Source organism: Lissotriton vulgaris, chromosome 4_1 (genome assembly GCF_964263255.1).
Source record: "Lissotriton vulgaris chromosome 4_1, aLisVul1.2, whole genome shotgun sequence".
NCBI lineage: Eukaryota > Metazoa > Chordata > Amphibia > Caudata > Salamandridae > Lissotriton > Lissotriton vulgaris.
In genome coordinates, this window is record NC_141691.1 from 203,117,242 (window position 1) to 203,139,420 (window position 22,179).

At 51.1% G+C, this 22,179-nt stretch overlaps 1 protein-coding gene across 2 annotated transcripts; it reads right to left on the reverse strand.

Annotated features, from left to right (window-relative positions):
• Positions 1–545: 545 nt before the first annotated feature.
• On the reverse strand, positions 546–21,880 carry LOC147718562 (myosin light chain 3, skeletal muscle isoform-like). 2 transcript variants are annotated; one of them, XM_086918502.1, is made up of 6 exons: positions 21,859–21,880; positions 16,368–16,557; positions 14,943–15,133; positions 12,007–12,180; positions 10,392–10,487; positions 546–795 (listed from the first exon to the last, which is right to left on the reverse strand). In XM_086918502.1, the coding sequence occupies exons 3-6, from the start codon at positions 14,962–14,964 to the stop codon at positions 791–793; spliced, it is 297 nt and encodes a 98-aa protein (XP_086774628.1). In that variant the 5' UTR covers positions 14,965–15,133; positions 16,368–16,557; positions 21,859–21,880; the 3' UTR covers positions 546–790. The 2 variants fall into 2 exon arrangements, with proteins under 2 accessions (XP_086774628.1, XP_086774629.1); XM_086918503.1 differs by lacking the exons at positions 16,368–16,557; positions 21,859–21,880 and having other exon boundaries at positions 14,943–15,427.
• Positions 21,881–22,179: the final 299 nt, after the last annotated feature.

Here is a 22,179-nt window from a genome sequence, read left to right on the forward strand (position 1 = left end):
TTACAGTGACACCTCGTCACCCAGAATACCCTCGGCACCCTCTCCAATCTCACACCTCAGCAAAGAGCCTTTGATCAGCATTAAACAGGCGAGTGCTCCCCCCTGGGGCGCTACCTCCGGGCATAAAACACCACCTTGAGTGTACCCCTTCTTTGAGGTAGACAGTACCACATAGGAGAGGTGCAAAATAAGTGTATAATCTTGTTGTAAGCCTTTATTACTGCAAGACATAATCAGGGTTTCTTTGCTACAACAGCTTGAATTATATACAACACTACATTGGGCGCTAAAAACTGGAAAAATTCACATTGGAATGTTTAGAACTCCAACTGCTCAAAATTACTCAAAACATAACCATGAACAAATCAATTTACACTGGAAGAATACTGAAGCATTTGCTGTGCGTAATATACTAAAAAAACAAAACATAAAACCGGTTTGCCCATAGGCAATTAAAACAGAAGTGGAATGCATGCAGGGTGAACGAACTGCTCAACTTTGCGGAAAATTGTTCTTTAAGTCCACCAATGCAGTGTGCTAAAGTGTTTGGTCTTTCAGGGCAGTTTCTCAACTAGTTTTCATCAGTGGTGGTTAAGTCCCCAGAGTAATCATTTGGGTCAGCAGCATCATCCGCATCTGCACTTTCTGCCTCCACATTATCTGCTCCTCATTTTCATCGTTTTCACCATCAATGTCCTCCTTTTCGTTTTGCTCATTGTCTTCATCATTCGCATCAGTTGTTTCCTCAACTACCGATTCTCCTGTTTGTTCAACGATTTCAAAGGGATTCTCACCCTAAAAGTAAACACAAGTTTTAAACCATCTTTAGCAAAATTTTGCAGAACAAATGCACACTAACTATTACAAAAGTAACAGCAAAAGTCTTGTGTACAGTGCAAGTAAAGAACTCAGATTTCAGATCACAAAAAAGCAGAAAGAATGTATTATTAGAAAAGGCATCTTACAACGGGGAGAACATATGCAGGACTTCTAAATTTTAGAGTATGTCCAGACAGGCCATAGGATGGAAAAATCCATGCCAGGTCTATGAACGCCCATGAGCTCTGAGGAGTCCTTGTACAGAGGGGGCGGTGACTGGAATATTGAGGGTGGGCATCACATTTCCAAGAAATTAATTTCCTGCGAAACTACAATTTTTTTGGGGTGAAACTCAGTACGGAAGAAGTGTTATTTGCAAAGCTGAGGAAGGAGTAAACAGATCTGAACATTCAATATGCAGTGTGAGCCCTGGAGGCAGGAAGGGTGGAAGTGCATCCACAGCATTACAGGCTGCAAGCTAATTGTTGATGGTCATTAACTTATCAGTTTGCAGCATGTGTACCTGTTTGATTTAATTAATGATTTTATTTAATTTGTATAGCTCTTGAATCACCCCCAGGGGGGTATCTCAGCGCTTGGAAGCACAGCATAGGTCATGGGTACTCACAAACGTTCTCTCAGGGGCCAAATTTACACTGTGGTTTGTGTCCGAGGGCCGCACCAGTGGGGGCGGGGTCAGTGGGGGAGGTGGCAGGGCTAGAGCAACAAAAAAATACACAACTGACCATGAGGTTGATCACTGGTCCCTGCAGCGGACACCTTCGTCCACTGAGCCACCAGACCCGGGATACACACATCTCTTGCTCTCTCTTTGTCTCCCTCCCTCACTCTCCCTACCTCTCCCATACTCTGTTCCCCTCCCTCTGTCTTCCTCCCCCTGTCTCCCTTTCCCTCTCTCACTCCCTCCCCCCTTTCCCTCTCACTCCCTCACTGTCTCCCTTTCCCTCTCTCACTCGGTCTCCCTTTCCCTCACTCACTCCCTTTCCCTCCCTTCCTTTCCCTCTCACTGTCTCCCTTTCCCCCTGTCACTCCCTCACTCTGTCACTCCTTTTCCCTCCTTTCCCTCCCTTTCCCACTCTCACTCCCTCACTCTGTCAGGGCAGTTTTCAGGAGTCTTCTGAATTTAAGATGGTCCAAACACTGTCTTAGGGCCAGCTGTAGTTGATTCCAGATGAAGGGTGCGAGAAGGACTTGCCTCCGGGTCTAGCCTTTTTTATGTTGGGGCTTTTGAGGAGCGATTGGGAGCTGGCGCGCAGAGTCCGAGCCGGGTAATAGCGGCGAAGTTTCTCTACTACATCGGGAGGGCCATTGCCCCAGATACCTTTGTGTGTGAGACAGCAGATCTAGAATTTCACGCGCTGTCGTATTGGCAGCCAGTGTAGCTGATGAGGGAGGGGAGAGGAAGCTGATCTGGGGGGAGCATTCAGAACCGTGCAGGCGGCTGTGTTCGGTATCATTTGCAATTGGTTTAAGGAGGACTCATTTGCTGCGATCAATAGGGCGTTGCAATAGTCCAGCTTGCTTGGTATCAGGGCCTGTGTTAGGGTTTTCCTTGTTGTGTCGGGGAGATAAGTAAAATCTTTCCTTAGTAAGCCATGGGTGTGGAAGCAGGATTAGACTGTGTGAGTAACGTGTTTCTTCATGTTTAGGGACTGTTGAAGGTGAACACAGAGGTTTTTGACTGTGGTTGCCGGGGTCGGGGGTGTGCCTAGTTCTGGGGGCCACCAGGAAGGTGACCAGAGGAGGGGGCATCTCCAAAGAGCAGAACCTCAGTTTTTGCAGCGTTCAGCTGAAGGAAATTGCTTTCCATCCAGTGAGATTTCCAGCATTCCTAAAGAGAAGGTAGATTGGGCAGATTGAGAAGTTTTATTGAAAGAGAAGGTAAGCTGTTGATGCTTTTATGCCTGTGGCTGAAGGGTTACCCATGTGTGGTGTGAAATTCGCTTTTAAGTAGAACTGCAGAATGGCCATATTTCTGGTTGAATACAAGACTGCAACAGAAATATACTTACTAGAAATACCAATAAAGAATTTGCTGGATTACATTTATATTTAAAGCAGACATCTCCAACGGATAGCTCTGAATCTACTGGCAGCTCACCAATACCCTGGAAGATTGGGGGTTTGACAGTGTGAAAACACGAGTCAGGATACAGGTATCCTGAACCTATAGGACACATGGGGGGGACCCCCTCATGGGCAATTGCTTTTTTTAAAAAACCTATTAAAATTATAAGTGCTAACTTTTCTATGGTTGTGTGGGTAAAAATGAAACTAACGTCCCTGGAACCTTTGGCATTTTCAGTGGGTTGTAAAACGTTTTTTTTTTTTTTTTTTTTGGTGTAAGACATTTATTCTGTATTAAAGAGACAAATGATGTACACTGCGTCACGCCAACAACCCGGAGGCAGGCCGCTATCAGGTATACAATGCACAAGGGTCAGTAAAACAGTCCGAGGGCTATCGTCCAGCCGGAGCTGGCACTCCCAGTGATATATATAAAACAGTAGTAACGTGGTCGTGAGCAGTACAACACCTGCGCATAAGTGATCTTACTTTTCTCTCAGTGTCGCAGACATGCAGATGTATCAGGAAGCAACCAGGTCGCCTTGGAGCGAACAGCGGTCAATAACCCGCCGCGGCGGCCAGTAGGAAGGATACGTCCAGCAGCACTGTTTTCTCCCAACATACCCCCCCAACAGTCAAAAAAACTAAAACAGCAAACTGCGGTGCAAGTACATAGAATTGCTATGCAACATATCATCCGTCCTTAGGGCTGCGCGGACCTGTGCTGGAGTGTCATGAGTAAAGGCGAGTCGCGATAAGGGTGATGGTGTGGCGATTGCCACCTCCTCCACATGTAGGCGAGAGAATAAAAAAAAAGGGGGGGGGGGAGGGAGGAAGGGGGGGGAGGGGGGGGAGAGGAGGAGGATAAGTGGGGCTATTCGCCGAGGTCTGGGGCCGCAGGAGGGTCTGAGGGGATAGGGTCAGCGGCATATGCAGGGCCAATGGGGTTGCATGGCTAGGGCGTGTGACAATACAGGGCAGGTCCGCACTACCTCAGGGCTGACAAGCAACAAGCATTCAATCACGTAATGAACACAGTCAGCCCATATCATCTGAAACACCTGAATCCGGTGATCTCCCCAGGGTGTCCGAGCCCTCACGTTCTCTAGCCCACTGTATGAACGGGTCCCAGATATCAATAGGTCTGGAAGCGGTGGGCATAGTCTCCCAGTAGTGTGTCAGTTGTGTATGGCCATATGTTACATCTCTAATCCACCCCGTGAATGAGGGGAGAGCCCTCCTACCCCAATGTAGCGCGATCTGTCGTTTGGCATAGAGAAGGAGTAGGGCATGTAGCTTCCTGTCGCAGGGTTCAGTGTCTTTAACATAACCTAGCAAACCCAGGAGAGGAGTTGGTGTATCATTCCTATGTGTAATTTGATTTATGGCTGTAAAAACCTCCGACCAGTATGAATCCAGTTTGGGGCAGCTCCACGCCACGTGGAGAAAGGACGCATCTTCCCCTCCGCATTTCCCGCAGGAGGCATCTGCGCGGATGCCCATTCGGTGTAACAATGTCGGCGTGCGGTAATAGCGGTGTAGGAACTTGAAATGTATGAGCCGCAGTCGATAGTTCGGAGACAGTGCCGTGAGTTGCTTACAGCAGTACTCCCAGATGTCATCCGTTAGCTGATCAGTCAGATCCGCGGCCCATGCCTGTTTGGCCATGGCCTCAGTGATCGGTGCCTGCTCCTGCATGCAGTTATATAGTCTCGATACCAGCTTTTTGGGGGAAGGCCGTGAAATCAGATTCTGGAGGGCGTCTAGTGTGCATGGCTCCTCTGGGAAGTGGGGTCCTATCTTTTTGCAGGACATCCTCGTTCGTGTCCATCTCGACGAAGGTACCATCCGGATATAAATCAGCGAATGTGTGCAGCCCTTTTCCCCGGATCGTGAGGACGTCTCCCCTGGCGGTGAGACAAGGCAGCATCGGGTTACCCCGAAGGGGGATGGCCGGAGCATAAAGCAAAGAGAGACCCGCTCTCTTCTGCAGTTCATGCCAAGCCCAGCGGATCATCTCCACGGTATCCACTTCTCGCGACGGGCAGGAGACCTTACCGTATAGAGCCACTCGCAGCGGCAAAGGGGCGACCACGGCCAGTTCAACCGCCACATGCGGTTGATAGGGAGTAGGGAAGGCCCAGAAGTGCAGAAATTGCGCTTGGGCGCAGAGGGAGTAAAGCCTCAGATCAGGAGCACCGAGACCTCCTTGTCGGAGCGGTAGTGTGAGTAGGTCCCAGGAGACTCTCGCTTGCCCACCAGCCCACACCAATTTCAGCAATAGTGAGCGAACACGAGCGTGAAAGTGTGCTGTCATTGGTAGCGGTACGTTCACAAACAAATATAAGAATTTGGGGAGAACCACCATTTTTGCTAAGGCTATACTTGCGACTAGGGAAAGGGGCAGTTTGTTCCAGACCTCAATTTCCCCCTCCAGCCAGTCTACCGCCCTCCCGAAATTTAGTGTCCACAACTCCTGCACATCCCGACTGACCCAGACTCCCAAATACTTAACAGCGTCCGTCTCCCACCTCAAAGGGTAGTCCGGAGCCGGGCGATTAGTCTCGTCCGTCAAGAGGAAGGCAACCGATTTAGACCAGTTAATGGACACTCCTGCTAGGCCCTCAAATCTCACGAATTCCCGAAGTAGTGGATTCATGTTGTCCTTGGGATTGATGATGTATAGGGTGACATCATCCGCGTATAACGAGATTAGTAAGCTCCGAGAGCTAAATCCGATGCCCCTTGCAGTGTGGTGTTGTCTTATCCGAGCCACAAGCGGCTCCATTGCAATGGCAAAGAGGAGGGGTGACAGAGGGCATCCCTGCCTTGTCCCCCTGGAGACTCGGAAGGGCTTAGACACAAGACCGTTGACACTCACCCTAGCTCTAGGTTCCGTGTACAGTAGTTTAATCAAGGTCATGAAGTTTTGGCTAAAGCCCATCCGTTCCAAAACTTTAAACAGATAAGGCCACTCTAAGGAGTCAAATGCCTTGGTGGCGTCAAGGAACACCACCGCCGCCTGTACAGATGGATGCAAGTAGTGGAGAACAGAAAAAATGGTTCTGAGGTTATGTGATGTTGCGCGGCCCGGGATAAACCCCGACTGATCAGGGAGTGCAATCATAGGCAGCATAGGCTGCAATCGATCCGCAATTACCTTAGCGTAGATTTTAGCATCGACGTTTATCAGAGAAAGGGGCCTATAGGAATCTAGGTGTAGCTCGTCTTTATCAGGTTTAAGGAGTGTAATTATTAGGGCTTCCCGCATGGAGTCTGGTAGGGAATTCAATTCGAGGGCCTCAACAAACACTGTATGCAGTTTCGGCGCCAACTCATCCACATAGGTTTTATAGAAGGCTGTTGTCAGGCCATCTGGGCCAGGGGCTTTGTTGGCCGGCATGCTTTTTATCACCTGGGCTATGTCCTGGACCGTGACAGTGAGGTCCATGTATTGTCGGTGGTTATTGTTAAACCATACGAGAGCTATGGAATCCAAAAAGGCTTGCAAAGTGGGCGGTATCGTGGGCTGCCTGGAGGTGTAGAGGGAGGCATAGAAATCCGCGAAGGCGCCTAGTACTGCCTCTTGGCCCATCGCGAGGTTCCCGGCCTTGTCATATATGGTGTGGATGTAATTGGATTGTGTGCAAGGAGTTATCAACCTAGCTAGTGTTCTGCTCGGCCTGTCCCCCTCCCCATATCTGCGTGCTTCTGCCCGTTTTCCCAGGAACCGTACTTCCCTCTCCGCTTCCTCATTAAAAGCTAGCAGCTTGGTTTTCAGAGCCCCAGCTATCTCCAATGATGGGTCAGCACTAAAGGCAGCGTCTAGGTCTCTCAGTCCCCCTCCAGCTTAGCTAACGTGTCCCTTATGGCACGCAGGACTCCCGCCTTCCGTGCTATGCACTGACCTCTGATCACAGCCTTAAAGGCGTCCCATTCTATGGCCTCAGATGAGACTGATCCAGTATTTTCGGCAAAATAATGGACTATGTCGTCTCTAATTTCTTCTACAAATACTGGGTCCGTGAGCGCGTGTGGTGGGAGGCGCCATGTGAATGCCCTGTGAATAGCGTTTGGGGGTCGCAGCTCCAATCCGCATGGGGCGTGATCTGACAGCGACCTGGCCAGTATATCAACCTTTGTCACCCACGTTGCAACCTCCGGAGACACCAGCCAGAAGTCTAATCTGGACCAGGTAGCCTTGTGGCAAGTGTAGCAAGTACCCACTTTGGCATCTGGGTGCCTGGCTCTCCACACATCAGAAAGCATACCCTCCTTCATCACATCTAAGACTGCCTGTCGCGCTCTAATATGTGTCGGCCTGCTTACGCCTCTACGGTCCATTTCATCATGCAGTACAATATTGAAATCACCTCCCAACACAACTGACCCACAGTCCAGTAAAGCAATTTCCGCCCAAACCCCTCTGAAGAAATCTGGGTCGTCCACATTTGGACCATACACTGCAGCTAGTACAATAGGCCGCCCCTGCAAGGAACCGTGTAATAAGACATATCTCCCCTCCACATCAAGCACGCGAGAATGTTCCCGCCAATCCAACCCCCTGCGTATGAGTACAGCAACACCCCTCGCATAATTTGAATAGATAGCAGAGTAAACATGAGCCCATCTGGAATTCTTCAACCTGGGCGAGGGGGTCGAGTTAAGATGAGTTTCCTGTAGGAAGCAAATGTCTACATTATGCCTTGACAATATGCCATGCATTAAACGAGCTTTCTTGTAATCTCCTAGGCCTCTAATGTTCCAAGTCCAAAGTTTAATCCCTCCCATCGAGCAGGTGTAGAAGAGACTGTTTTATCTCCGATCGCCCCCACCCCCCATAGCAGGAAGGTCGCCCACACATCATGACAATCAACACAATGCGCAAACAGGTAGTCCAAATTAGCCGTACATTGCACCAGATAATAACTAGAACTTGTAACGTCAAAAAAAAACCCCACCACCCACCACCCTCATCAACCCCCCAATCAGGTTGTGAAAGAACCCAAAAGAAAGCACGCAGGGCGTGCGAAACCCCCAACATCAGCAATAGTGGGAAGCACCCCATGAGGCGTGGTGCGCCCAGCGTACACCCCCGTATGCACGGGGTGGCTACTAACAAATGTTTGACCTCCTGGTGACCAGCGGAACTCCCATCCCAGGGTCCATGAAACACGTCAGTTAACCACAGCCACAAAGAGAGCATGGAGCCAGCAGCCTCAGTTTGACGCCCAAGGGCGCCTCAGCGACTTACCACCATTTACTCAGTTCAGACGCAATACCTGCGCGCCCAAGGGAAACCAGGCGTCCCCTCGAGACTCGAAGGGGGGCGAAGGTGCAGCTGTGCAGTTCCACAGTATTGGCCCCTTAAGTCATTGTCACTCAGGTTTTCCGCAACATCCTCCAGTCTTGGCGATTTTCTCCTGGCCCCAGCGCAAATATGTTTAGCGAACTTTAGCGCAGATTTAGCGTCCGTGAAGAAATGCAAGGTGTTTTCGTGTTGTACCTTCAGCTTCGCCGGGTATAGTAGAGAGTATGGCACACCAGCCTGCAGCAAAACTTTCTTCGCCGGCAGAAATTCCTTACGGGCCGCTTGCACAAGAGGGGTGAAGTCCGGGTAGAAGGAGATGGTATTACCCTGGTGCGTGATCCTACCCTTCTCTCTCGCCAAGCGCAGGATGAGGTCCCTATCCTGGTAGTTGATCAATTTAGCAAGGATGGGTCGAGGTGTGGCTCCAGGCGGAGGTTTTTTCCCAAGCGATCTGTGCGCTCTCTCGACCGTGAAGACTGGGGACAAATGAGGATCAAATAGTTCATGTAGAAGGTCTGACACAAACGTCTCCATCTTGCCAATGTTTGTTGTCTCTGGAATACCCGTAATTCGGATATTGGACCTCCTGGAGCGCGCTTCCAAATCGTCTGTCTTGGCGCGTAAATTATCTATTTCCCGCTCCAGGGACGTGATATGTTGTTTGGCCTGAGTCTGGAACTCGCAGCATTCAGTCTGTCTGTTTTCTAGGCAGTCCAGTCTGGTCTCGTGGGCGTCCACTTTAGTTTTCACAGACTCCAGCTGCGAAGCCATGTTGTCGAGTTTAGCGTCAATGCTCTTCAAGCTGGACCTCACCTCCATAATAAGTGCCCCGAAGTCTATGTCCGGCGGTGGTCCCTGCGACGACGACGCGCCGCCCTCCAACTCCGACGTTTGTGTCTTTTGGGGCCTCTTGTTGTCAAAGCTAATTTTGGGTTGCTTTGCCTCGTTTTTTCCCATCTTCGAGGCTCGGAGGTGTCCGCTAGCGTCGCGAGGGAGCAGCGCCTTTCCGCGTCTTTCTTAGTAATGTGCGTGTGATGGAACCCTTGGCGTCAAGGTGCCCCCGCCCGGCCCAAATGATATCAAGTCTCCGGCCAAGTGTAGAGCTCAAATGGCGAGACTGCCCAGTTTTGCTGTGTAGCTGCAGCGTGAAAGGCAAGACAGCACCAAGGCACAAAATGGCGGGCACCGGAGTTCAAGTAGTGAGGCAGTGCGGTAGTGTGCCGACTAATTAGGCTGCAGGGCCAGTAGTGCAATGGAGACCCGGGGACCCGGGCAGCAGGGAGCAGCAGCGTTCAACCGGCACACAGTTCACAACAACGGTCGGCAGCCGATATGTCAGGAGTAATGGCTTTGCGGGCGGGTTCAGGCCGGACTTCGCCCCTCCTCAGCTCCGCATTGCTTCTGCCCTATCCCTCATGTGCCGCTCACCAATGGTGTCCCTGTCTCCCAGCGAAGTCCCCGGTTCCCGGATCGCTTACCACAGCTCCGGGTGCAGACTCACGTTTAGCGCGGCGCCCCTTTTGGAGTCCCGGTCGGAGCAGGGGCGGTCTTCTTTCACCGCGGTGCCCAGGATCACAGCAGTCAGTCCCCAACAACTGCGCGATCGGGACTCACCAGTGCCTCGGACGGTCACAGCTTCCTCCCCGACACAGTTATCTGCTACAGCACGGCGGGTCCCCGGGTCTCTGGAGGCCCACTCAGCCGCGGTCTGCAGTCCTCAGCGACGCTCAGAGGCCGGCACTTCCGGCCGGGAGCAGAGCGGGCGCGCAGGTCGGCCAGTGATTGGAACGCCTCCGCTCCTCAGGATCTTTGACGATGCGTCTCAGACCCGAGCCGAGTGATCCCCCAAGTTACAGGCTTCGATCTCGTGGATGTTCAGGGTCCTCACTCACCAGGAGAAGGATTAATTAAGGATTTGTCAGAGTAGCCGGCGGAGCCCACTCAGAAAGCGGCCATCTCGCTGCTCAGCTAGCCACGCCCCCCCAGTGGGTTGTAAAACTTTAATTGTGACAGACATCTGAGTAGTCAGAACAATAATTCTGGAAGGCATGGTCACTCACCATTGTGGTAACTCTCATAGAAAAAGTTGGACTGCCGATTTAACTGGCCAAGCAATTATTCAACTTGAGGCAATAGGTTCAATGTCTTCAGATATGGCTCCTAAAAATCTCACCGTTGCATACTGTTCGTACCGGGACTTGACTGTTGGGTTGTTTAGGATACTTGTAGCAGTGAGTACGCTCTCCCTTTTTATTTGTTCCTTGTAAGCCTGGAATTTTTTTTAGATAAATAAACGTTAATTTATACACATACTGCTAGTTCAACTACAATAACTTGGTTGGAACCTAGAAGAGAAGGCATTCAATGTGGACAGAAACCCTTTAGAAACTACTCTGCCACCAGGGTGTGCCAGATAAGCGTTTTTAAAAAACACCAGCGACTCTTATTAGAGAATGACCCGCAATCTCGCTCCCTCCACAAGCAAGCAATCAAACCCCACCAAGCAGGCCGTGACCTGAAACCCCCAAGGGAAAAGAGCACAGCCAAGAGACCAGGCGAGCAGATAATGTGCTTTAATGTAAGCTGGGACTCCGATGTCTGTGCTCTTTTCAGGACATGCCCTTTGAAGGACACAGATTGGTCAATGAGAGAGCCCAAGGATTTGGAAAAAAAAGAAATAGGGAGAAGAGGCCATCCAATTTCAAAGACATGCCCTTCACATTGACAAAGCCTTTATTTTGAGATACACATAATTAATATTATAACCACCACACTGCCCAATTATTTCAACTATCAAACCAATGCCAAGGTGTTGGCGATGTGAAGGTCTGTAATTGTTAATGACGTGATGGGTTGCACTGACATTCATATAGAGCCACTCTCACACAGACAGAGCCACCCACACACAGAGCCGACAAAAGAAGCTATCCACACAGAGCGCTACACACAGAGCGCTATGCGCCACACACAGACAGAGCGCCACACACACACAGACAGACAGAGCGCCACACACACACAGACAGACAGAGCGCCACACACACACAGACAGACAGACAGAGCCACACACAGAGACAGAGCCACACACAGAGACAGAGCCACACACAGACAGAGCCACACACACAGAGAGCCACACACACAGACAGAGCCACACACACAGACAGAGCCACACACACAGACAGAGCCACACACACAGACAGAGCCACACACACAGACAGAGCCACACACACAGACACATCTTCTCACCTGCACAAAGGAAAGGACAAAAATGCACACAGGCTTCGATCAAACACCTTCCAGATTAACTGCCAAGAATGCAGCAGCACGCACAGCTTCAGACCCAGCACTTACCCACCAAATACACTTCCGCCACAGAAGCAGCACTGGCTGGTGAGACTAGCCAGCCACCAGGGTAAAACCAGACAGAGCAGATGTTCTGAAGAGGCCGCTACCCACAAGACAAGGACGCCACCAATTTCCAGGACATGGCTCACCAAGACTAACTATTAGTCAGTCAAAGCTCTAGCTGTAGAATGGGCAATCCAAAAACCACTTGTAACCCAACCATGTCCCCATCCTCCCTTGCCCCAAAAGAATGTACAGTTAAATGAGATTGATAGGACACTTTGTAAGGCTGAAACAGGGCACATTAACTGTAATATCCAGACACGGGTAGAAATCTAAGCTCGGAATCAGAAAGGGGGGCCCTGAATACTGCAGGGGGGCTGGGGAGTTCAGCAGTCAATTACTCTCTGCCTTGAAAATAGTACTGTGCCAAAATGGCCTCTTACCCAGAGTGACTAGTACATGTCGCAGCTCAGCGCCCATCACAGAGCCATTGGCTTCTTTGTCGCAGACCCTCAGCCCCTCCACAAAGTCATCGTAGGTACCCTGGTCCTTGTTCTTCGCAATTGTCTGCAGCATGGGCAAGAACTCGTCAAAGCCAAGCTTCTTGGTGTTAAGCTCTGGGAAGGAGAGAAGAGTTCAGAGGAGCAGTCACCGGCTGCAGCAGCGTGCCAGGCTGGAGAGTACACATTAACAGTGACAATGTGATCGTCCAAGTTCCCCAAAAACCCCCTACCACCTCCAGTCAGGTTTTTGTCCCATCCCAGACTGCCAATGAATATTACTGATATGGTCCATCTAACAACTGTGAACGAGGCAGAGATCTCCAATTCAATGTGTGGCACAGGGCAGGGTCAGAGCTGAGGGCACAGGTGTAAGAGCTGAGGGCACAGGTGTAAGAGCTGAGGGCACAGGGGTAAGAGCTGAGGGCGAAGGGGTAAGAGCTGAGGGCGAAGGGGTAAGAGCTGAGGGCAAAGGGGTAAGAGCTGAGGGCAAAGGGGTAAGAGCTGAGGGCACAGGTAAGAGCTGAGGGTGAAAGGTGAGTAGAAATCTGGCGTGTGGGGAATGAGTAGAGCACAGGATACAGATTGCTTAGTGGGTGGGTGTGTGTGTGTGTGTATTCAAAGGATAAGAAGTATGCGCGGACTTCTGTGAGCTCCCCATTCCTATCGCAATACATAATGCCTTACATACTAGAGTCACATTTTCTACAGCGTGTTCCTCCTGTCACAAATCAATATTTCAACTATTTATTAAACAATTATTGCTTGAAATAGCCTGGAGGTAGGACAGCAAACGCGCCTAATTTACGAGACGGTTTCCAGTTTCCCTTTGCTGCTGGGGGGAGAGTTGCATCATAAATACCAGAAATCATGTTTCCACAATTTAATCGCCAGTAACTCCTGAAATATTTACCAATGTTAATACCAGATCTGCCACGATTGTCACATTTTATGTAATATCCAAAATCAGATACAAGCAAGACGTCGCGTCCAAGTGAAAGAGGCCCATTAGACTCTAATGCAAGCCTAAGGTTTAGTAATAATAGCCAACGAGGATATAGTGAGCTTTTCTGACTTGCCCCCAAGGTTCAATGCACCACAGACATAATAAGCCCCTGGGTCTCATCGTAACAGACTGTGCACTCTGAAATACACCTTAAAATGTAGCTCCTTCAGATTCACCTAAGTTAATTTTCAACTGGGGGGTGCTCTGGTCCACGGATGAGTGGCGTGTGCTCAGATCCAGGGGTGAGTGGCGGGTGCTCTGGTCCAGGGGTGAGTAGCGGGTGCTCAGATCTAGGGGTGAGTAGGGGTACTCTGGTCCAGGGGGTGAGTGGCGTGTGCTCTGGTCCAGGGGTAAGTGGTGGGTGTTCTGGTCCAGGGGTGAGTGGCGGGTGCTCTGGTCCAGGGGTGAGTAGCAGGTGCTCAGATCTAGGGGTGAGTGGGGGTGTTCAGATTCAATGTTTAGTGGCGGGAGGCAGACATGGTGTAGTTGCGAGTGATTCCTGCAGAGGTCCTGTGGTGATGGCAATGTCCAGTGTAGGGGTGAATGACTGGTGCCGAGGACCAGTGCGGGGGTGAATAACATGTGCGGGGGTGCATAACGTGTGCGGGGGTGCATAACGTGTGCGGGGGTGAATGAGGGGTGATCGGGTCCAGTGTGAGTGACGGGTGCCGGGGTCCAGTGTGAGTGACGGGTGTGGAGGTCCAGTGCAGGGTGAGAGATTCAGGTTCATCCCAGCCACTCGTTCGTCTAAACCTCGCTCTCATCCAGCACCGACTCCGCATCTCACCCGCCCAGTATTACAAAATAATCCAGCGCCCACCTGTTCGTGAGCCGAAGGGGTGGCAGCGAGGGGGTGAGCTCTCTGTCCGCCATATCCCGGCTCAGGACGCCTCCGACAGACAAACACTCACTGAGTAACTACAACACCTGCCTGCTGCGCTCCATCACAGCAAACTTCGCCCAACCGGAAGTTGCATTCTGAAGGAATCCGAGCTCGGAGCCGGCCGGGTCGGGCTCCTCTGGAATGCGGCTCCACCGGCGCAGCCTCGGCCCAGGCCTCGGGGGGGATGGATGCGGGCGGGCCACGGGCGCCTGCTCTGGGCACCAGGTTCAGGCAGAAAAGGGAAAGGCTGGTTCCGTCTGAACTCAACAGGAGGCAGTTCAGAGAGCAGCCGCTGGGCGGCGCGCCTGGCGTTTACAAGAGAGCGCCAACCTGCCAACCACTCCCAAAAGACAATGAGGCATTGCCCTGGCTGCCGTAGCCTGCCAGGGAGAAGAGCGCAGAAGAGCATGGCAGGCAGGGGGTGCACAATAATCGAGTGAAAGCCACAGACATATGCCAGCTGCACCCTTGCCATCAGACCCCATCTCTGCCCGCCAGCGACATAATCTTCGAACTTCGCCCTCTGGTAGCAGCGCACACACCCAGTCTACCCAGCCCGTCATCATCCCAGGCTGTGCGCCTCACCCATCGGTGCCAGCTAAACGAAAACTGTTTAACCGGACCCCACATACCCTGTCGTCGGACCTACCCTCTGGTGCCAGCCACACAGCGGCGGCTGAATGGCACCGGCTAGACTTGGAACCGCATTCTCCCTTACGAGCCAATCTCTAGAGATAGATAGAGGTAGGGCGATAGATAGAGGGAGGGAGGGCGATAGATAGATAGGAGGGCGATAGATAGAAGGAGGGCAATAACAGACAGATGTCCCTTCCAATGGCTAGCCTCCATTTATGGAGCTAGCCAATGGAAGAGCAGGCGGGACAAAGCACCCATACTGCTAAACAAAAGGTTTCGCCTGCGCGATCGCTGCTGCGCAGCAGATCGCCAGGCGAAACCTAAAAACCAGAAGCTGTCTATCTAGAAACATACCTTTTTTTGACCGCATTGCCATTTGATCCAGGTTTTCTCAATTTAGGTTTTTTGCCGACAAACGCCCCTCAAACAGGTTTATTAAGCGATTGCATCATCTTTCTTTTCATCCATCTTCCAGCAGGCCCACCAAATACCAGACTTGTCTGGTAATCGACAACAATTTCAGGTCTCTGCATACCGCCATAATCCTGCAAATTGATAACATAAAATTAGCAGAGAGTATGCAGATAAGGCAAGTTACATGGTGTGCAAAAATGTGTTAACAGTTTTATAATAATGGCAGGCATAATCCAAGAACCAATGTTGGGTGGTCAAGGAATTCGTAGGCTAAGCAGCAGTTGTTGCCATTCTGGTAGGTGTAGATACTTCTTGGCTACAATTATGAAAACTGCAGTAAGGACACTGCTGTACAGGTTTTCATTTGCATTAGTGAGTTGAGAAATAAAGAAGATAAAATGCTTATAAACATGTGTGTGGTTGGGTCTGGTAGCGCGAGTGGTTTAGTTGTGTGTGGTGTGGTTGTGTGTGAGAGAACAGGGAGTTAGAGAAGAAGGCGGGGTGAAAGAACAGCAGATCAGCACAGTAAAAGAACAGGGAGTTAAAGAAGGAGGTGGGGTGGAAGAGAGCAGCAGTTCAGCACGTGAGAAGACAAGAGAACAGGGAGTTAGAGAAGGAGGCAGGGTGGAAGAGAGCAGCAGATCAGTACGTGAGAAGAGAAGAGAACAGGGCGATAGAGGGAGGGCGATAGATAAGAAAGAGAAGGAGGGCGTTAAAGTAAGGGAGGGCGATAGAGAGGAAGGGAGGGCGATAGAGAGGAAGGGGAGGCGATAGATAGAGTGAGGGCGATAGATAGAGAGGGAGGGAGGGCAATAGAGTAAGGGAGGGCAATAGAGTAAGGGAGGGCAATAGATTGATAGATAGATAGAGGGAGGGCGATAGAGAGGGAGGGCGATAGAGAGGGAGGGCGATAGATAGGGAGTGCGATAGATAGATAGAGGGAGTGCGATAGATAGATAGAGGGAGTGCGATAGATAGATAGAGGGAGTGCGACAGATAGATAGAGGGAGTGCGACAGATAGATAGAGGGAGTGCGACAGATAGATAGAGGGAGTGCGAGAGATTGATCGAGGGAGGGCGATAGATAGATAGAGGGAGGGCGATAGATAGAGGGAGGGCGATAGATAGATAGAGGGAGGGCGATAGATAGATAGATAGATAGATAGATAGAGGGAGGGCGATAGATGGATAGAGGGAGGGCAATAACAGACAGATGTCCCTTCCAATGGCTAGCCTCCATTTATGGAGCTAGCCAATGGAAGAGCAGGTGGGACAAAGCACCCATACTGCTAAACAAAAGTTTTCGCCTGCGCGAACGCTGCTGTGCAGCGGATCTCCAGGCGAAACCTCTATCCAGAAACATACCTTTTTTGACTGCATTGCCATTTGATCCAGGTTTTCTCAATTTAGGTTTTTTGCCGACAAACGCCCCTCCAATGGGTTTATTAAGCGATTGCATCATCTTTCTTTTCATCCACCTTCCAGCAGTCCCACCAAATACCAGATTTGTCTGGTAGTCGACAACAATTCCAGGTCTCTGCATACCGCCATAATCCTGCAAATTGATAACATAAAATTAGCAGAGAGTATGCAGATAAGGCAAGTTACATGGTGTAGATAGATAGAGAGAGGGAGGGCGATAGACAGATAGAGAGGGAGGGCGATAGACAGAGGGAGTGCGATAGATAGAGGGATTGAGGGAGTGCGATAGATAGAGGGATTGAGGGAGTGCGAGAGATAGAGGGATTGAGGGAGTGCGAGAGATAGATTGAGGGATTGCAATAGATAGAGGGAGGGCGATAGATAGAGGGAGGGCGATAGATAGAGGGAGGGCGACAGATAGATAGAGGGAGGGCGACAGATAGATAGAGGGAGGGCGACAGATAGAGAGAGGGAGGGAGACAGATAGAGAGAGGGAGGGCGACAGATAAAGAGAGGGAGGGAGGGCGACAGATAGAGAGAGGGAGGGCGACAGATAGAGAGAGGGAGGGCGACAGATAGAGAGAGGGAGGGCGACAGATAGAGGGAGGGAGGGCGACAGATAGATAGAGAGGGAGGGCGATAGATAGAGAGGGAGGCGATAGATAGAGAGGGAGGGCGATAGATAGAGAGGGAGGGCGATAGAGTAAGGGAGGGCGATAGATAGATAGAGAGGGAGGGCGATAGAGTAAGGGAGGGCGATAGATAGAGGGAGGGCGATAGATAGAGGGAGGGCGATAGATAGAGGGAGGGCGATAGATAGAGGGAGGGCGATAGATAGAGGGAGGGCGATAGATAGATAGAGAGGGAGGGCGATAGAGTAAGGGAGGGCGATAGATAGAGAGGGAGGGCGATAGAGTAAGGGAGGGCGATTGATAGAGAGGGAGGGCGATAGATAGAGGGAGGGCGATAGATAGATAGAGAGAGTGCGATAGAGTAAGGGAGGGCGATAGATAGATAGAGAGGGAGGGCGATAGAGTAAGGGAGGGCGATTGATAGAGAGGGAGGGCGATAGAGTAAGGGAGGGCGATAGAGGGAGGGCGATAGATAGATAGATAGAGGGAGGGCGATAGATAGAGAGGGAGGCCGATAGAGTAAGGGAGGGCGATTGATAGAGAGGGAGGGCGATATATAGAGAGGGAGGGCGATAGATAGATAGAGAGGGAGGGCGATAGAGGGAGGGCGATAGATAGAGGGAGAGGAAGGGCGATAGAGGGAGAGGAAGGGCGATAGAGGGAGAGGGAGGGCGATAGATAGAGAGGGAGGGCAATAGATAGATAACGGGAGGGCGATAGATAGATAGAGGGAGGGCGATAGATAGATAGAGGGAGGGCGATAGATAGATAGAGGGAGGGCGATAGATAGAGGGAGGGCGATAGATAGAGAGGGAGGGCAATAGATAGAGAGGGAGGGCAATAGATAGATAACGGGAGGGCGATAGATAGAGGGAGGGCGATAGATGGATAGAGGGAGGGCGATAGATAGAGGGAGGGCGATAGATAGAGGGAGGGCAATAGATAGATAACGGGAGGGCGATAGATAGAGGGAGGGCGATAGATGGATAGAGGGAGGGCGATAGATAGAGGGAGGGCGATTGATAGATAGAGGGAGGGCGATAGATAGAGAGGGAGGGCGATAGAGAGGGCGGGAGGGCGATAGATAGATAGAGAGGGAGGGCGATTGATAGAGAGGGAGGGGATAGATAGATAGAGGGAGGGCGATAGATAAAGGGAGGACGATTGATAGAGAGGGAGGGCGATAGATAGAGGGAGCGGGATAGATAAATAGAGGGAGGGCGATAGAGAGAGGACACTTATGGGACGTTTGCACACATGGTAGACGTGTGCACACATGATGGAAAGCATCGGGTGGCGGTGTGCACTGTCAAATCTTTCCATGTTGGACCTGTCCTGAGGGGTAGTGTTCGTGTGCAGGATGACGGTATGTCGAAAGTATTACAACTTGCATGTGCGTAAGTGCATGGTTTTAACTGTCCCGCATAGACAGCTGTAGTATTGTTGAGGGATGACTAGTGTTTAGTGTGCTACGAGGCTGGAATCTGGCATGACATACCAGGTGTACACACACAGTGTGCAAGCCCTCACCTACTTCGCAGAACCAGTGGCAGGCGCCTCTCGTTAGAATGTTATTATGCACATGTACACACCGTGTGTGAAATACTTAAAGTGTGCAAGGAGTGACTGGGATGATACATGCTGCTGGAGTTGGTGTTCCTGGTGCAGGAGGTTAGTGAGTACCACGGCATGCCACATGTACACACGCCACGCACTGCCCCTTACCTAACTCGCAGGATTAGTGGCAGGGGTGTAGTGTGCAGGGGCGGCTGAGGTGCTGCGTGCCGCTGGTGTTAGCGCCCCGTGTGCAGAAGGCGAGTGTTGCATACGCCGCACGCTGCCCCTTACCTAGCTCGCAGAACTAGTGGCAATGTGCAGTGTGTGCAAGGGGCGGCTGAGGTGGTAGTGCCCAGTGAGCAGAAGGCGCAGCCCCTTGCCTAAACAGGACCACCTTCCTTGAACTGCGATGCTTCTTTACACATGCACGAAAGCCCAGTACTAAAAAGATTGTGTCTTCGTGACATAGTCACTTGCCAACCATATATATTACCAACCTCATAAGGAGGAAAACAGAGCCAGCCCTAGGAGGATACCTCTGTAGGTGGCATTCGTTTTGTTGAGTTATCTTATTTGATACTTTTGTGGAATACACGCAAGGAGCCTTACTGTTTCTATCCTTTAATCCAAAAGGCAGCAATGGGGCCTTTGCATTAAAGGGTTATACATGCCTTAGGTGCTGGGAGGGAGGAGGGCTCAAGAACGGTTATAGGTGCAGAGGACACGCTTCAGAACACCTTAGCCTCCCGAGGGGGCAGAGAGTAACTTCTATTTGACATGTGTAAGCATGAACTCTGTGGTGTGGCTGCGCTGCTCATACCTGATAGGAGACCCCTTTGAGATTTTTGGACGGAGGCAGCGGCTGACACTTGACATGGAGCAACTAGAGCACTCTGTACTGGGTGGCATCAAAGCCGTTTAAATAGCATGAAGAGAGCCATGTGACCTAGAAATCTGGCCCAGGGGATGAAGGAGGAATTGGTCGTCAGGTGGTTAGATCCAGCCCACTTCTTTTGATCTTCCCTGTCTTCGTCGCATAATTACTTCTAGGTCTCCTGCTCTGCTCATGACACGTAGATTACTTGCGTTTTGTATCCTTCATGCAGGACACACATCCGGGTTTCTTCATACAACACTCCCTGCTAATTGGGCCTTTTTCTGAATTCTATAAATGTAAAGAAAAATCGAGTGAACTCATTATGCTCGAGGCCTCTGGAATGAATGAGCTACACAGGCCTGACCTCGGGCAGTCTGAGATCAAGTTGGTGTGAGCTTCTCACACTTGACAAGAGCTGGCTTGATGTCTGGCCTGGTATGGACTGCTCATACATACCTTGAACAGCTTCAGATAAGCTCCAGGCTCTTTAAACTACTCACGTCTGACCCAGGCTAAATTACGATTTCTGGCTTCTGTGGGCTACTTCCCCCAGATATGGGCAGCTAGAGATGTCGAAGTGTGGAGACATTTCCCTGTCTTACGCACTCCATTATCTCCTCGTTTCATGTGCTCTTGACTTTTCCTTGTTGTGGCCTTAATGCACCTTTTTGTATATTAAACCTGGGCTGCCCAGGCCTACCTGTGTCTTGAAAGCACCCTCCTTATTGCGTAATATTTGTATTCCTTGGGTGATTAGTATTCTGCAGAGAGATGCTCTGTTTGGGCCAGTGCCACGGATAGGACTGGCCAGGCCCCTGCCCGGAAGAACACACTCGTAATTGAGGTGTCTTCAATAATATATAAAAACCCTGCTGGGTTGTCCACATGTTATCGACCTTGGAAAGCTAAAAGCATGATTTGGCTCTCAAGGTTTGCAAACAATTAGCAGACTGGTTCCTCCTTGGTGTCTCAGCCTACCGTGCTATAGCTAAAACGACAAAATAAAAAAAATGTCACTGGTTTGGCGCCCCTTGTGACCTGGTTACACCTAAACAGTGCCTTCCCCTAGTATTCCACTTTAAAGACACTCGCGCTTCTCTTGAAGCTGACACGCCTCAAGATGGCGTCTTTACATCTTGTATGCAGAGTTGTTAGGCGTGGTAGCTCTGTGCACGCTGCAAAAAGAATATAATATGCACGTACTGCCTAAGTAGCCTTCCATCATTGTGCTGACTAGACCCGTTGATCAACTTTCCCATCTATGTTTTAGTCTGCATACTTATTGTATGGCACTCAAGGGTGGACGGGGTGATTGCTTGTTATTCTACCTCAAAACCTGGCCTTAATATATGAGACACAGTAAGCATCCTTGTCTTTTTAATAAAGTTTGTCGAACCTGACCAAATGCGTGTTTTGTATTAATTTCATCGACCTAGGTGGGAAGTGGTGCCTTGCAGGGACCCCTCATGTGTCCTGCAGGGTACACGCTGATCTATATAGCCAGCGCCTATGGATCCCGAATTATCTTACCCTGGTCTAACCTTGTAATCTTCTTGGTGGAGACTGATCTCTGCGGTAGATGCATTAACCGGCTGAGTAATAAAATAAACAAAATGTGTGAATTCTAAAGTGAGGGGCCTAGGTCGCACGATTTGTGGCAGGGGTGTAGTGTGTGCAGGGGCGGCGGGAGTGGTGCACGGCGCTAGGCGCAGATAGAACGACGGCGGCATCCCCCGAGTAGGAGACACAGGTCGGGGGATGCCGTTTGGGGCACACTAGAGCCTTCTCCCCGGCGTGAGGATAGGGACGCCAGCGCCACCCCAGGCCACACGCTCAGGGCAGCCGCCGCTGCGCTGCATATTGGGGCGACACTGGAGCCTTCTCCCCGGCGGACCACTTTATTAGAAAGAGGATAGGGACGCCCGCGCCACCCCAGGCTAAGTCACACGATTTGTGGCAGGGGTGTAGAGTGTGCAGGGGCGGCGGGAGTGGTGCACGGCGCTAGGCGCAGTCCGCAGATAGAACGACGGCGGCATCCCCCGAGTAGGAGACACAGGTCGGGGGATGCCGTTTGGGGCACACTAGAGCCTTCTCTCCGGCGTGAGGATAGGGACGCCAGCGCCACCCCAGGCCACACGCTCAGGGCAGCCGCCGCTGCGCTGCATATTGGGGCGACACTGGAGCCTTCTCCCCGGCGGACCAATTTATTAGAAAGAGGATAGGGACGCCCGCGCCACCCCAGGCCACACGCTGCCACTGGTGATTCGGTCTCTTAGCTGCCTTAGCCCGGTGCCCAGGTACCCGAGGTGTGAGGCGCAGTATCCTGAAGTGCCAGCACCTTCGCTCGCGCGCGCGGCGCCTCACTCACAGCTCCAACCCTTACAAGTTCGGCGTCTAAAGAGAGCGCGCTGACTAGAAGCTGATGAGCCAATGAATGAAGTGTTTACACATGGCAACGTAGAACAACTGATGGACTGTCAGTAAGACGACTTGTGATTTGTCTGCGACAAACTGCGCAGAAAAGCGGGAGGCAGCCAATTATGGCTACGTAGTGCACACGTCATGAAAATGGAACTGCGCATGCGTAAAGGTTGTGCGCATGCGCAAAATGACAGGGGGGGCGCTCAATCATGGGAGCAGCGGATTATAGAACACCGGAGCAGCGCTTGTTGAGGAGCAGGTTGTCAGT